At 34.9% G+C, this 14,119-nt stretch overlaps 1 protein-coding gene, 1 non-coding gene and 1 pseudogene across 3 annotated transcripts; 2 read left to right on the forward strand and 1 right to left on the reverse strand.

Moving 5' to 3' along the window:
- The window catches only part of LOC111488611, a 6,239-nt pseudogene extending 1,771 nt beyond the window's left edge, over positions 1-4,468 (reverse strand).
- Positions 4,469-5,658: 1,190 nt separating this feature from the next.
- Positions 5,659-5,820, forward strand: LOC111494422. Its single transcript, XR_002720184.1, has one exon. It is a non-coding gene; the product is annotated as a U1 spliceosomal RNA (small nuclear RNA).
- A 98-nt stretch (positions 5,821-5,918) lies between these two features.
- Positions 5,919-13,800, forward strand: LOC111488601 (CSC1-like protein At1g69450). Of its 2 annotated transcripts, XM_023136437.1 has the most exons (11): positions 5,919-6,029; positions 6,081-6,743; positions 6,895-7,050; positions 7,900-7,963; positions 8,345-8,554; positions 8,732-8,923; positions 10,035-10,333; positions 10,737-11,013; positions 12,178-12,453; positions 13,012-13,245; positions 13,324-13,800. In XM_023136437.1, exons 2-11 carry the CDS (start codon positions 6,463-6,465, stop codon positions 13,483-13,485), a joined length of 2,151 nt encoding a protein of 716 aa, XP_022992205.1. In that variant the 5' UTR covers positions 5,919-6,029; positions 6,081-6,462; the 3' UTR covers positions 13,486-13,800. The 2 variants fall into 2 exon arrangements, with proteins under 2 accessions (XP_022992205.1, XP_022992215.1); XM_023136447.1 differs by lacking the exons at positions 5,919-6,029; positions 6,081-6,743 and having other exon boundaries at positions 6,910-7,050; positions 7,893-7,963.
- Positions 13,801-14,119: the final 319 nt, after the last annotated feature.

The raw sequence follows: 14,119 nt of genomic DNA on the forward strand, positions 1-14,119 counted from the left end.
AAAAAAAAAAAAAAAAAAAAAAAAAAAAAAAAAAAAAAAAAAGGAGTGGGAGAGATTTCATGCTGATAGAAGTTTGGAACTCACCTTGGTTTTAGGTCACGGTGAATTATAACATTTGGCTCGTTGTGGAGATAAGTCATTCCCCTAGAATAGGAATTGTTATCAAACTAATTAGCACGACTAGTAAAGTCCAAAGGAGCAAATATTCGACTAGGTTAAACATTAGATGAATTACTTCGTCATGACCATGAATTTCTAGAATTTTAGTACAATGAGATTTTAGATACTATGATATATAGCCTACTCTAATCAAGGAGAAAAAGAGACCCAACATTCAGTAAATGTCTCAAACAACCAAATGGGCTTGTTCGCAAATAAATGGTACACGGCCCGGAAGTTTGTGAAAGTTTAGCGAATAGACTGTGCAGATATTCTTTCGATAAAATGAACAAATTTAAAGAAAGTCACTAAAAGATCTTATAGCATCATAGAAGCAGCATCTTTTTCCAGATAAAGCAATAGTGCAGGGAATTGCTTTCTATTTATTTCATCAGGTTTTTTTACTAGGCTGATACATTATACAAGAGATTCAAGCAATCCAACATGATCATTTGTCGAGTAAAATGCCCCCCTCATTATGCATAAAAATAAAAATAAAATAAATAAAACCAAAATCAGGCAGCTGAAAATTAAGCACCCTATGTAATTGCAACTTGCAAGCATTGAGAAACCTGCTACTGAAGCTTAGATCTCAATTTATGCAAAGTAACGTAAGAAGATCAGTTCTGGCAACGCAGAATCCAAGTAAAAGGAAAATAAATTAATCTTTGGATTTGTTCTTTTATTTCCAATAATCATCGAAGAAACTTATTTATTCTTGGGCAAAATATTCAAGGATTCATGTTCCTTTACATTAAAATAATCATGCATGAACGTTTTTAATAAAGGTACGATGAATTCTACCACAAATAAAATTGCAAGGTTTAAAAGGAAATAACGGTATTACATAGGGAGAATAATCTTCCATTTTTCTATGGGCAGTGAGGAGCCAAATTAGCGCAACATTCATTTATCTGGTAATGTCCATTGCAAAACTACTAAAATGTTCAGAATTTCTCTTTTATTACCAAAAATCTTCCGGGGCATCTTAATTCTTTTCTATAAAAGCTTTAAGGAATCAATTATTTTACCTGGCGATGTCCTGTGCAAAATTTATGGCCGTAGCAGGACTGAGGGAACCTTTGTCCTTGAGGTACTGGTGAAGATCGCCCTAAGAAACCAATGTCACCCAGCATGAGTAATTACAACTTAAAAATAACAAAACCTAAAAATTTTCAGTATGGGAATAAAAAGAAACTCTGTCATTTACCCCTCTTAAATATTCAGTGATTAACATAAGTGGTTTCTTCTCAGTGACAGCTCCAAGAAATTGGACAATGTTAGGGTGGCGTAGCTTCACCAACAGATTAACCTCATGTCGAAAGTCCTGACTGAATGAGAAAAACCAAAACAATTAACACCAATCCCATTAATTTAGTAAAAATTTAGATGGTTATTGTAATTATTAAAGAAAAAAGATTTACAGAAAAACTAATGGAGGAAAGTGATAGGAGGCTTTAGAAAGTAAATTTTAGTAAAAAAATGAGAGTTTTGAGGGGTTCTGGTGAATACTGGGACTGCTGGAATCAGATGTCAGGCTGCCGGTTCAAGGAAAGGCAACATGAAAAAAATATATATAAGAGAAAATTTTCCGTAAAGTTCACTGTTCTGTTGCACCTTAGGAATACATGCATGGTTTTAGAAGTCAACCACTTTTATAAATGATCGTTATTTTCTTATTTTATTTCCTTCAACGTGTTTTTTTATCAATTAGAAAAATAATGGGACATACAATCGCAACCAGACAAGGTTTTTATCAGATGGAACTAGAAAGATATTGGATCTTACATCACGAGTCTATCATCTGAAAGTGATGGAAGAATACGCTTGACAGCTACAGGGGTTCCACGCCAATAGGCCTTCAAAATTTCCCCGAAGGACCCCTGCAGAAGACAGGAATTATAAGTGAAAACTACTCTCTTAAATGAATTGATAATCATACTAACAAAGCATTCAAACCACAAAGCAAAAAGCTTAACATTAAATTATTTCAGCACTCATATTGACTAAAAGGCTCTCGGTTTGTATTGGCTAAAACTAATCAAGTATTTCAATCAATTAACACACTTCAGACCTGTACTTGCATTTCTTGACGCCGTAACTAGCAGAATAGATTTTGATTAAAAAAATTGGTAAACCAATGGACTCCAGTACAGGAACTGCAAGCAACTTCCGAGTTCAATCATCATATGGAAAGATTTATAGCAAAATCGTACTTGCAGGCAATTTCAAGAAGGATAATTTGTACCTTGCCAATAATAGCTGAGTTTGAAAAATCCAGTTCAGAAGGATCGACTTCCCAATCACATTTATTTGGCAGAGGAGGAAGAACAGGCTTCGGTTCAAAATGGCTTCCATTTTGACCCTGCAACATATATTTTCATGCTCAGACAGAAGTTATTAAGAAACAAAATCCTGAATGAAGAATATTCAGTTCTCTTGTTTCCCATCGAGAAGACAAAAGAACATTCACGGAGATGAAATATCTTAATCTTTCAATGCAGCCAGTTCAATAACATGCACAGTAAGATGATGATATAAGATAAAACATAGAAATGAAATAAAAGGACAGCAATAACACGGAAGACTCGTAGAAAATGCGAGGAACCATGAGATATAACTGAACATAGTATGAATTTAAATAAAGCATCTGATTTTCACAGTAATCAAGAAAATATAGGAAGTACGGAAGAGATGTTTGCTTGCGAAGAATAATTAATGTATAAAGAGACAATTATACTACCACGGCTAATCGGCACATGCATAGACACACAAATACAAAGAATCAAAAGGAAAGCTCTTCACTTACATAGGAAAGGCCACCATACGATTTTAATAACTCAATTATGTCATACTTTTTAGCTCCTTCTGCATCAGCTAGCGGCTGTCATAGACGATACAAGATCCTTGTAAATTCCACAAAAAAGTTTGGACATTGAAAAAAATGCTAGACTACATCGAACAGGATAATGGTGCTAGGTGATTTACACAGATGTTGACTCGGCACTCTAAACATTCACACAAAACAACGAAAGAATGGAGGAATAGAGTACACATAACTAGTAAATATGAGATCGAGCTTATTTTGAACGCACGATTTTTCTTACCAATAGAGTCAGGAAAACTACATTTTTATTTAGTGGCAAAATGTACAGAGCAGCTTAACTCCACTGAAAGAGAAAGAGCAACCTTGCGGCAATGTACCAATTGCAAAATAAAATCAATCCTTCATAGTTGACCAGACTTAAATCGCAAGCAGTGCAAGTAGCTCAGATTAACCGGATATGGAAAGGCATTCTAGGAGTAGTACGATCATAAAGCCCTTGAGCTGCAGTCATACAATTGTTTTCGATTAATAAATTTAGTCTCGTGCCCACACACATACAGAAGAGACAGGTATTTTTTAACTTGATTTGGAATTCTTTTCCGAGTTCTTTTGTCCGCATAAGATTTAAGCTGATGACCGCGATTGCCCACTAGCCTAGGCTAAAAAACACAGGACACGTGCTGAATTACCATATTGACATGAAACTCAAACGTGCCGCTATAATTACCGAGAAACACGAATCGAAATCTAATGCAGAACGAGCGAATGGAAAATGAAACGTAAAATCGTAATCGAGCCACCATATAAACACAGAAAATAGTTCCTATTAAGAATCATTTCCGTATAGAACAGGCAGATAAAACTTACTGTGTTCTTCCAGCGATCTTGGGCATTAACATCAGCACCGTGTTCAATCAAACACTTGGCAACGACGATCCAGCCATGAAGCGATGCAACATGGAGAGGAGTGCGGTTGTCATAATCTCTGGCATGGACAAGGGAGCGATCCTCCTCCAGGAGCTTGCGAACAGCAGCAGAATCATTTTGGTGAGCGTGCCACAGTATCTGTGACGTTCTACTCACTCTCGCTTTCTCCTTTTGCTTCTCCTTGCTCGTACCCGATACCGATGACGATGACGACGTCGACGACGACGAGTTTCCCTTGCCTCCGGAGCTCCCCGGCACCGGCAAACCGGCGGAAGTTCCAGAAGGTTTAAAGTTCATGACCAAATTTTCCGGATCTTCTGGATCGGATCGAAAGGGGAAGAGAAACAGAAACTCTTAACTTCCACTTCAATTGGATTGAATGTGACTCTGGATAATTTTGGCTTTGTGGAATTCAAATTGCTTAACTGTAATTTAAGATCATGCGAGTTCGTGGGGTCGAGTCAAGAAAGAACTGCCAAAATGTGAATAACTTGTCCTCGAATCTGAACAAAAGGATGAAAGGGAATGATTTTACCTTTTCATTCGTCGTTGATGTTTTGGAGATACCCGCTGTATTTCGTTTCCTTCCTCTCTTTTATTTCCCCATATAATAAAAAATTCCAAACTGAAATAGATTTAACTGCACACGTGCCTTATTCGTAAATTGTATTTATCTAATTTACACTTTTTTTATTAAGTTAAATACATTGAGTATATATTTTAATTAGTGTGATTTGTATTTATATTCTCTCTAAACTTTTACAATTATTAATTTTTTTTATTAGACATAAAATTTAATTGTATGGACCATGTATTTATTGATTTTTATAAAATTTTATCTAAAATAAATTTTATATAAAAATTTAGATGGTTTATAAAATCGTTATAATAAAATTGAATAGATAAGAACATATCTAACATGCAATGTTCTCGATTAAAATAGTCCATAATATATTAAGAAAGATATTAAGAAAGATAAAAATGTTAATAAATATGAGATTTTGTATCATCAATAAATAAAATATGTAAAGTATTATGCGATGTTACAAAACTTTTAGCACAAACATGTTTATACACTATTTAATAATAAATTATATCAAATTTAATACTGAATTAATTATTTAGAGATATATTATTAAATAACGATATAAATTGAAATCCAATTTATGAATCTACCATCAAATACATATTTAAAAAGTAAAATATACAAATAAATAAGTTATAGTGTATAGTGGGAGTTTAATTTGTAATCTTAGAAGCAGACACAATTCACTATTTTAAGTCAAGGGTTTAATTAGCCAAAATTAACATAATTTTCTTCAAATTTTGTGTACTAAAAAAATAATAATTCAGATTTACAACGATGTTATTTAAATTAAATGAGTAAATAGTATTATTTAAAATAAAATAGTTCCTGATATTATCATGCGAAGGACGATAATTACGATAACTAGAGCAAAGTACCTATAATATAAATGGTAAGAGATAAGACAATATTCAAAATTAATAGGTTTAGTTTGGTCATAATTCAATTTAACCACTCAGTAAATTAATGCAATTAAGAAAATCATATAAAAAATATCTGAATTATAATAAAAATGGCCGAAAATGCTGCTAGATTCCACGGCTTCAGAAGGAAAGAGTCCAACACGGAAGCCACACTAAGATCGTCCCACATCGAAAAAGTGTGAGAGGAGGAGAGGTTGGAAGCAGTATATAAAGCAAGGAACTACAACCGTTGCAACATACTTACCTGGACGGGGTCAATGGGTGATCAATAAGACTCATGGCCTAGGTTGGTGACCTCCATTGCACTTGGGAGGGGTGCCCGCCTAAGGTCTGCCCAAAGTGGCAGAGCCTACGTCATAATTTGTGGCAGTGGGGGCCTGCGTTCGCGCGGCCCCTTCCCAATGTGAAGTCCCAAGTAAATTTACATTTCTAACGCCTCTTACGTCTACAATCATAAGACCATTATTTTTCTTGTTTAAAACTGCAAATTATTAATCTATAATGTTACGATTAGTAATTTTCTTTAGGACGAAGTCAAAATTTACAGATCGCGCGCTTTTTTCCATGTGATCACTATTTGTTTAAGTTATCTGTCTCGCAATTCAAGGTGACTGTGATGATTAGTTCTCAGTTGAAAACACCATCCGAACTGATCAAGGTGACTGTGATTAGGGCAGCGAATCTTCGTCTTCACGAAATGATCTTTACCGCGTAATTTCGATTCCGTTCTTGCTGGCTTTTTTTTCAGATTCAGCTGGAGGGTTGAGATTCTATTCCCTTCTGAAACCATCTTTGTTGTCTTACCTCGTCAATATCTCAGCTCGGCCATCTTTTCTCCATTTTCATTTGCTGTTTTCACGACGAAAATGCATCTCTGCTCTTGGACCTGAAAATTCCTAAAAAATTGAACTCTGATAGTGAACTGTCACAGTCGATTACCTTTATCTTCTTCATCAATTTCGAGTTGTCGCTTTTCTGTGGTTCGGCGTTTCATTATTTAGCATACCGTTGGCGAGGCTTCAGATTTGAGTTGTGGAGCGATGTTTGTCTCTGCACTTCTAACGTCTGTGGGAATAAATTCTGCAATATGTTTTTCGTTTCTCGTGCTATATTCTATATTCAGGAAACAACCGGCTTACTATGGCATCTACATACCACGGTTGGTGGCTGAAGGAAAAACTAAACAGAGAAGTGATTTCAACCTAGAAAGATTAATACCCTCTGCCAATTGGATGAAAAAAGCTTGGATGCTTTCTGAAGAGGAGCTTTTGTCATCTTCAGGCCTGGATGCTGTAGTTTTTATGCGTATTGTAACTTTCAGGTAATTAAGAGTTTGCTCAGTCAATTAGTTCTCCCACTATGGCCCTTTTCAATTTTTGTATACTGCTTCGTTTGTTCGATATTTGGTTAGATCAGGCAATTCTGTTCATCCTTATTCTTCACTCTTTTGTGTTGTTTGAAAAATGTTGCAGCTTAAAAGTGCTTTTATTTGCTGGTGTCATTGGAATCTTTGTTCTCCTTCCAGTGAACTGCTCAGGAGATCAACTTACGAATGTTGACATTGTTAATATTTCAAATAACTCCCTGGACGTATTTACTATTTCCAATGTAAAGGATGGATCGCACTGGTATGTTCTAATCATAATTTTATATTCAATATCAAATGGATGCTTAAATAACATTACTTTTGTAAGTGTAGATTAATTTTCAGAGTAGATATTGAAATGGTCTTATACTCAAATGGTTTCAGCTAATAGAAACAATCATCATATATATATATATACATACATACGTACATATATATTTGTTCTCCTCGAGAAAGTTTTGATTTCATTTAAAAGGGTTAATGAGAGTACTAATGTTAGGATGAAAGGATTGTCGGCTTTCTTTTTTGATGTTATTCATCATTTTAATGCACGGAATCCTTAATTTAGTAAGGTTTGAATACGTGGTCTATCTAAGGTCTTGTGCCTTACCCCAGAATTCTCAACTGAGACGACTTAGCAGCATTTTTTTTGTATTTATTAGATGGAGTTTCTCAAAGTCGTAATTTTTTTCCTGAAAAAATAGCATGAAGAATTTTGTCTATATTTCCTGAAATATTGATATTTTGTTGATAAATCTGTTGATATATTCATTAAATGTCTTCTCATTAAATTTCTTCTCGACATAATTGTTGATATTCTATTTTGATCACCAAGTCAAATACTTAAACTTATCATGAGTTTTCTTTCCATATTCGTGCTGACTTAATCTTAACTCATCATGTTACATAAAATGTCGAGGGTCTTATCTAGGAAAGAGTAGCTTGCTTTATAGACGAAGAAAATTGTATTGGATGTTCTGATTTCATTTCTAAGATTTACACATTTTTTAGAGATCAAGGAAATTCACATTCTTCCTGATCATTACGACTTCTACTTTTCTATTTTTTAGGCAAATACCACAAAACTAATTCAGTTTCTTCTAGTTGGCAGGTTATGGTTTCACTTTTCAGCTGTGTATCTCATCACTGCATACATCTGCTCTCTACTTTACTATGTAGGTGACTAACGATAAAAGATATGTGCTTCTTTTCATATATGCATCAGTGATATTTATTTAATGTTTCTGCAGCCACTTGACCAGCATTCTGTCCTCAGATGCTATGCTGGTGAAAAGCATGAGTATCAATAATATCTGCATTCTGCAATAAAAAATGATAAACATAGTTGTATTTTGGAAGGAGTGACCCGTCTTTGAAAATAAGCCTATTATCTTTAGCTTTTTAAGTGAGTGCTTGAGTATGATAGTTCAGAGGATATAGTTTCGCACCTAGCCAATCTGTACGAACTTTTGGCGTCTCTCTAAACTTATTGTAGATTGAGGCAATTTATACGGTTAATTAATAAAGTTGATTAATCTTGAGGTTTAAATCTGCAGGAGTACGACTATATTTCTTCTAAAAGGATTGACTATTTTTGTTCATCCAAGCCTTTGTTTCATCAGTTTACCATCTTAGTTCGTGCAATTCCTGCTTCTGCTGGGAGAAACATCAGTGATAGTGTTGAGAATTTCTTCACTGAGTATCACCCCTCAACTTATCTGGCTCATACAGTTGTCCATCGGACAAGCAAACTTCGAGGTCTCATTGTAAGCTTCAGACTAATGTTTCAGCTCCTCTCTTCTTTTCTCACATGAAGAAAGAAACTTGTATCAAGAAAACTAGGTTCATTTCCTTGTCTAGTTGGAGTTGCATATGAAAGCTGGCTGTTAGTGTACTTAATATGCTATTTTAGTTACGTTGTGTTTTTTCTCTTCGTTCCACAGAATGATGCAAAGACACATTACAGAAGGCTCGTCCGCTTACAATCGAATCCCTCGCAAATAAATTCTAACCGTGGCAGTTGTTTTGGATTGTTCAGAAGGAAGGTTGATCTCGTTGATCGATATGGAAAAAGGTTAGGAGACATAGAACAGCATCTGAGATTGGAACAATCGCAGGTTTCATCGGCTGGAAAAGTATGCACGTCCTTATTGAATTATTTTTCTTCTTTGCGATGCATTTTTAATCTTTCCCTGAATTTTGAGTTAAAAAATAGTACTGTATAATAAGTTGGACGATATTGCAAAATATATGAGAACGACAGCAGGTCAGATTTGGGAAATTGAGTATAGTTATGCACCATCTAATTGAAGGTGTTAACAAAAAGGCTAAATGTATGTCTTAGTCCATGACGATCAAGCATTTTTTCAACATCGTTCATGTCACTTATCGTTTAATTTTTTAAAATTATACTTTATTGCTGGTGCATGTTAAAAATTGGTAATGGTTAATTTCCATTACATGATATCTAGTGAGTTGGTAGAAATTTCAATTTTTCTCATCTTAAATAACTTAATTCCTCCTTAATTTTCGAATTCAAAGTCACATAGTACCATGCTAGGTAAGTCTATTATCAACCAAGTCTACCTTAAAACATTCCAACAGCAAGATAGCTTCCACAACATGGAAATTCACAGCCATGTTTACTGGCCTTGATGCAGTGAATTTATTTGTGAAATGGAACTTATCTTGCGACTAAATGGAATATCACTGTTCCACACTGAAATGGTAATATTCCCCTGCCCATGAAAATTGTGATGAGTATATCCAATTTTGTGAGACCGAGAATCTGGCTGTGAATGATAATAACAATGGTTGATCCCGTAATCTTTTAAAATCAAGTCATTAGGGTTTTCAAGCATCAACCCCTTCGTTTATTTTTGAGTAGGTAATTGATAAGAGTTGCCCATTTTGAAAAATATGTGGGATAATTTCTATGATACCCAGTTAGAACATCAATAAATAATTGCTATTGTTAATTTTATTCGTTTGGAATTTATCAAGACTAAATTGGATTGTTCCATTAAACCGTGTCAGCAGTTTTTATTTATTTGTTTATCTTTAGAATTGTGATTTACTTCTAATCTGGTTGTGATTGAGGTGGAGAGTGTGGCATGTCTTGCTATGCCAGTGTTCTCGGATTTGAGATTGTTAACAAACTTGTAGAGTTAATATGAGAGGCATCTCCTGGTCACGCTGCTTGGTAATTGTATCAAACTAATTAACATTTTTTCTTAATTGTAAAAGGAAGTTCCAGCTGCTTTTGTATCCTTCAAGTCACGTTATGGTGCTGCAATCGCTATGCATATGCAACAATCGAACAATCCCATTCATTGGGTGACAGAACAAGCTCCTGAGCCTCATGATGTATACTGGCCTTTTTTTTCTTCAACATTTATGCAAAGATGGATATCTAAGCTGGGAGTTGCGGTTGCATGTTTCCTTCTTACCGCACTATTTTTTATACCAGTTCTCATTGTGCAAGGACTGACTAACCTTAATCAGTTACAAATTTGGTTTCCGTTTCTTAAAAGCATTCTTACCATGTAAGTGATCACTCTTCACGTAGCTCTTGTTAGAAGTAGCATTTCTTTTCTTTTTTGAAGCTGTGTCAATAATTGAAGTGAGAAGTCTTTTAAAGACAATTTGTATATGATACCTATATAGATTCGTCATAGAAAGCATGAGTGATTAATTCACATAAAATGTTTTGTTTCAAAAACTTGGATGCTGGAGTTTCACAGAAAGCATACAAAAGCCAACTAAAAGCCCTGTATATTTATTCTTTGAGAGAACTATTCGCTGTTTTATAGTGATCGTTGAACAGTTGATGATCATTTTTTTTATTTGACGACAATCAATAAATGCTAAATGTTTCATGCATATGATTTATTTTCTCCTGCTGGATTATCTGATGTTCTGATGGTCTTACCTCTAATTATGTTGCAGAACATTCATTAGTCAAATATTAACAGGATATCTTCCTAGCCTTATCCTTCAATTGTTCCTGAAGATGGTGCCCCCTGTTATGGAATGTCTCTCATCCATTCAAGGATACATTTCTTTAAGTGACATAAAAAAGAGTGCATGTTTCAAAGTATTGTGGTTCACTATATGGAATGTGTTCTTTGCTACTGTCTTCTCGGGAACAGCTCTGCTTCAACTTTCATTGGTCTTTGAGCCAAAGACTATTCCTACGAGGCTTGCTGTGGCAGTACCTGCACAGGTGAAGCCTTGTGTCCCTATGAAAACTTTCTTTGAAGCTTTTACAAATAACGGATTTGAACCAGTTTGTAGTCTTGGCACATTTGTATATCTTTTCAAGCCTCTACTTGTATGATTCAATGAAATTTAATGTCAGTGTCTTTGTTATCACATTTGTGTTTATGTCTAAAATGGTTAGGCAAGGTTGTTAAACTCGTAAGCTGTATGAACTTTATTGAACAAGTCCAACCAATTTAAAACTTAGTTTCAATCATAAGTTGGTAAATCTCACACTTCTATTTGTTGATCGCATCAATTGGACAAAGTTCTTATCACAGTAAAATTTATTAGGTCAGAGACATGAATTTGTGATTCAAAATTGTGGGGGAATAAAACATGGACTTTTCCCCGTTTTTTTTACTGAATTGGTAAATCTCACACTTATAGTTGAAGTGGTCGTTTGTCAATGATGATTATTGTTTTTTTTGTGCAACCAAGCTGTTTATTCTTTTAACTTTTTAGAATTGTACATGATTTTACCATGAAGTACCTTAAGTTGGTTGAAGATCAGGATTGGATTTTATGATGCATTTGCGTATTTTGATATGTTTCTTGTCATCCTCATGGCTTTCTTGAGTTTACCATAAATCAATACTTAATTGTCACGACAGACAGCTCTAGTTTTAGTATTTCTTATCTTCTTAGGAAAGTGAGTCAATATTAGCAATATTAACCCCATGTTTTGCTCATGGTTCCTATGTACATGTTTTGTCACCAAATTTAGTTGCACTAAGTGAATTTTATGAGGATATATCGACTTTTCTCCTTGCTGAAAATGTCTGCTGCCGTAAGTATTACTGATTTGGTAGAAAACCAATGACAAGAAAACATAGTTGTTCCTTGCATCCTTGGCTAGGCTTCATAAACAGCATACTTCAGGTAGTGAATTTCTAGAGTCGTTAATTGACTACATGGGTTCATACAACCTTAGTCGGGCGTATTGTCCTGTGTCTGACACAAAATTCTCTGAAGCCTGTGAATCTGGAGGAGATTCTATGAGTTCCTTAATTTATCCAAAGTTGAATGAAGGATTAATTTGGGCACACTATAGTATCTATAGAACTCGATACTTTATACGATCATGTGGAAATTTTTTTATACCTCTCACTCTTCATCTTGATTGCAGGCTTCATTTTTCATTGCTTATGTTGTCACATCGGGATGGACAAGCTCACTATCTGAACTCATCAACCTATTCGCTCTTATTAGCAGTCTTGTAACAAAACCTTTCAGTGGAAACTCGGATGAGGAATTAGAAGTTCCATCCATTCCTTACCACCAGGACATACCGAGAATTCTTTTCTTTGTACTTCTTGGTATCACATATTTCTTCCTAGCTCCACTTATTGTGCCCTTCCTTCTTGTCTACTTCGGTCTGGAATACATAGTCTACCGCAACCAGGTTTGTTACCTTTTTCTCCCTCTCTCCCCTCACCATGAAGTTAAAAACCCATGATGCATGTCGTAAGATACAGTGACAAATCAAGTGATGTATTTATTTAAATTTTATACTGAATTCACTACTTGATGTATTCTGATCTTGCCTCGTAGATTTTTGCTATCATCCTGTGAAATATTGTGAATTTTAATCAGATGGTTGTTTGGTTTGAGTTTTATCGTTTAACCACTTGGGTTAAATCTGTATTTCAGCCTATATAAGTGGCTGCTTCACCTTAATAAAGCATCATTTTGATATTTAGTCTAAAAGAGTCTCCCTTGTCTACACCATCTCCATAAAGTAAAAAGAAAAATGCAACATAAATTTAAAATATTTGTATGCCAAATTTTTTAAAATAGAATTTTTCGTTTGAGTTTCAATTTTAAGCAAAAATTTCAAAATGTTCTATGAGTGTTTTAGCTGTATTATTGATTTGTTGTTACCATGCTTTCTCTTATGCTGAAACTGGGAGTTATCGCATGCATGTCAATAATGCGTTTTTGCTTTATGTATAACGTGCAGTTTATAAATGTGTATGCACCAAAGTATGAAACTGGCGGGAAGTTCTGGCCTATTGCGCACAGTTGCATTGTATTTTCTTTAGTACTCATGCATGCTATAGCTGTGGGAATATTCACACTGAAGGGGCTCCCTCTCGCATCAAGTTTATTGGTTCCACTCCCTATTTTAACACTTCTTTTCAATGACTACTGTCGGAAACGGTTCCTACCCAATTTTTCTGCTTATTCTGCGGAAGTAAGTTTATTTGCTGCAAGCCTGCAATATTATTCTTCAACTTCGTCTAACACTGATCTTGACACCACATGTTTTCAGACTTTGATAAAGAAGGATAGAGCAGATGAAAATGATCCTACAATGGCTGAATTTCTAGATAAATTGGTCACTGCATATGCCGACCCGGCTTTAATGCCTGTTAGCTTCACTGCAACTGCCGACAGTCTTAGGCGCCCGCTGATGTCTACTGCTGAAGATTAAAGATTATTGATGGATCTTTAGTAACTGGTGGTGCTGTACATTACAACATGCATATGTGATCAGGTTAGGCAAACTTGCCTGCTCTTTCGTTGATAAAGAGTGTCGTTTAATTTTCAGGACCATTTATGTTTTCAAGTTTTTGTAACATAATACCAATAGAAAGATCGAATAAAAAGCCTATATATTATAGGCTGGGTGAGGGTGTTAAGCATAAAGTAGAGCTGTATATTGGAAAGAAATTGTCTTTCATTCCGAGTCCTGTGAACGCTGAGGTGTGGCTCTTTTCTATAGAACTTTATTATTGATTAGAGAAAATGAGGTTCTCCGTCCTTCAGTTTTCAAAATATTTGAATCCACGAGCCAATTCCATCTTCTTGGCTCCGAGTTTCCATGATCCGTCAATATACTACACAAAAATCATCGAATTCTCAACTTATAGTCCAATGTTTGAATATTAGAATAGGCATTTAAATTATTCATCGGGATACTGTTTTCCATGTGCAGTAATTGGAAGTCCAAACGAACAGTTGTATTAGAATAGTATTGCTGACTAGTGCAGTACTGAAGCATCCCCTATAGATCTGTAATTAACTAATAAGAGCAGGACAACGTGAAGGAAGCAAAGTCTTAAATT

Source organism: Cucurbita maxima, unplaced genomic scaffold (assembly GCF_002738345.1).
Source record: "Cucurbita maxima cultivar Rimu unplaced genomic scaffold, Cmax_1.0 Cma_Scf00001, whole genome shotgun sequence".
Taxonomy (NCBI): domain Eukaryota; kingdom Viridiplantae; phylum Streptophyta; class Magnoliopsida; order Cucurbitales; family Cucurbitaceae; genus Cucurbita; species Cucurbita maxima.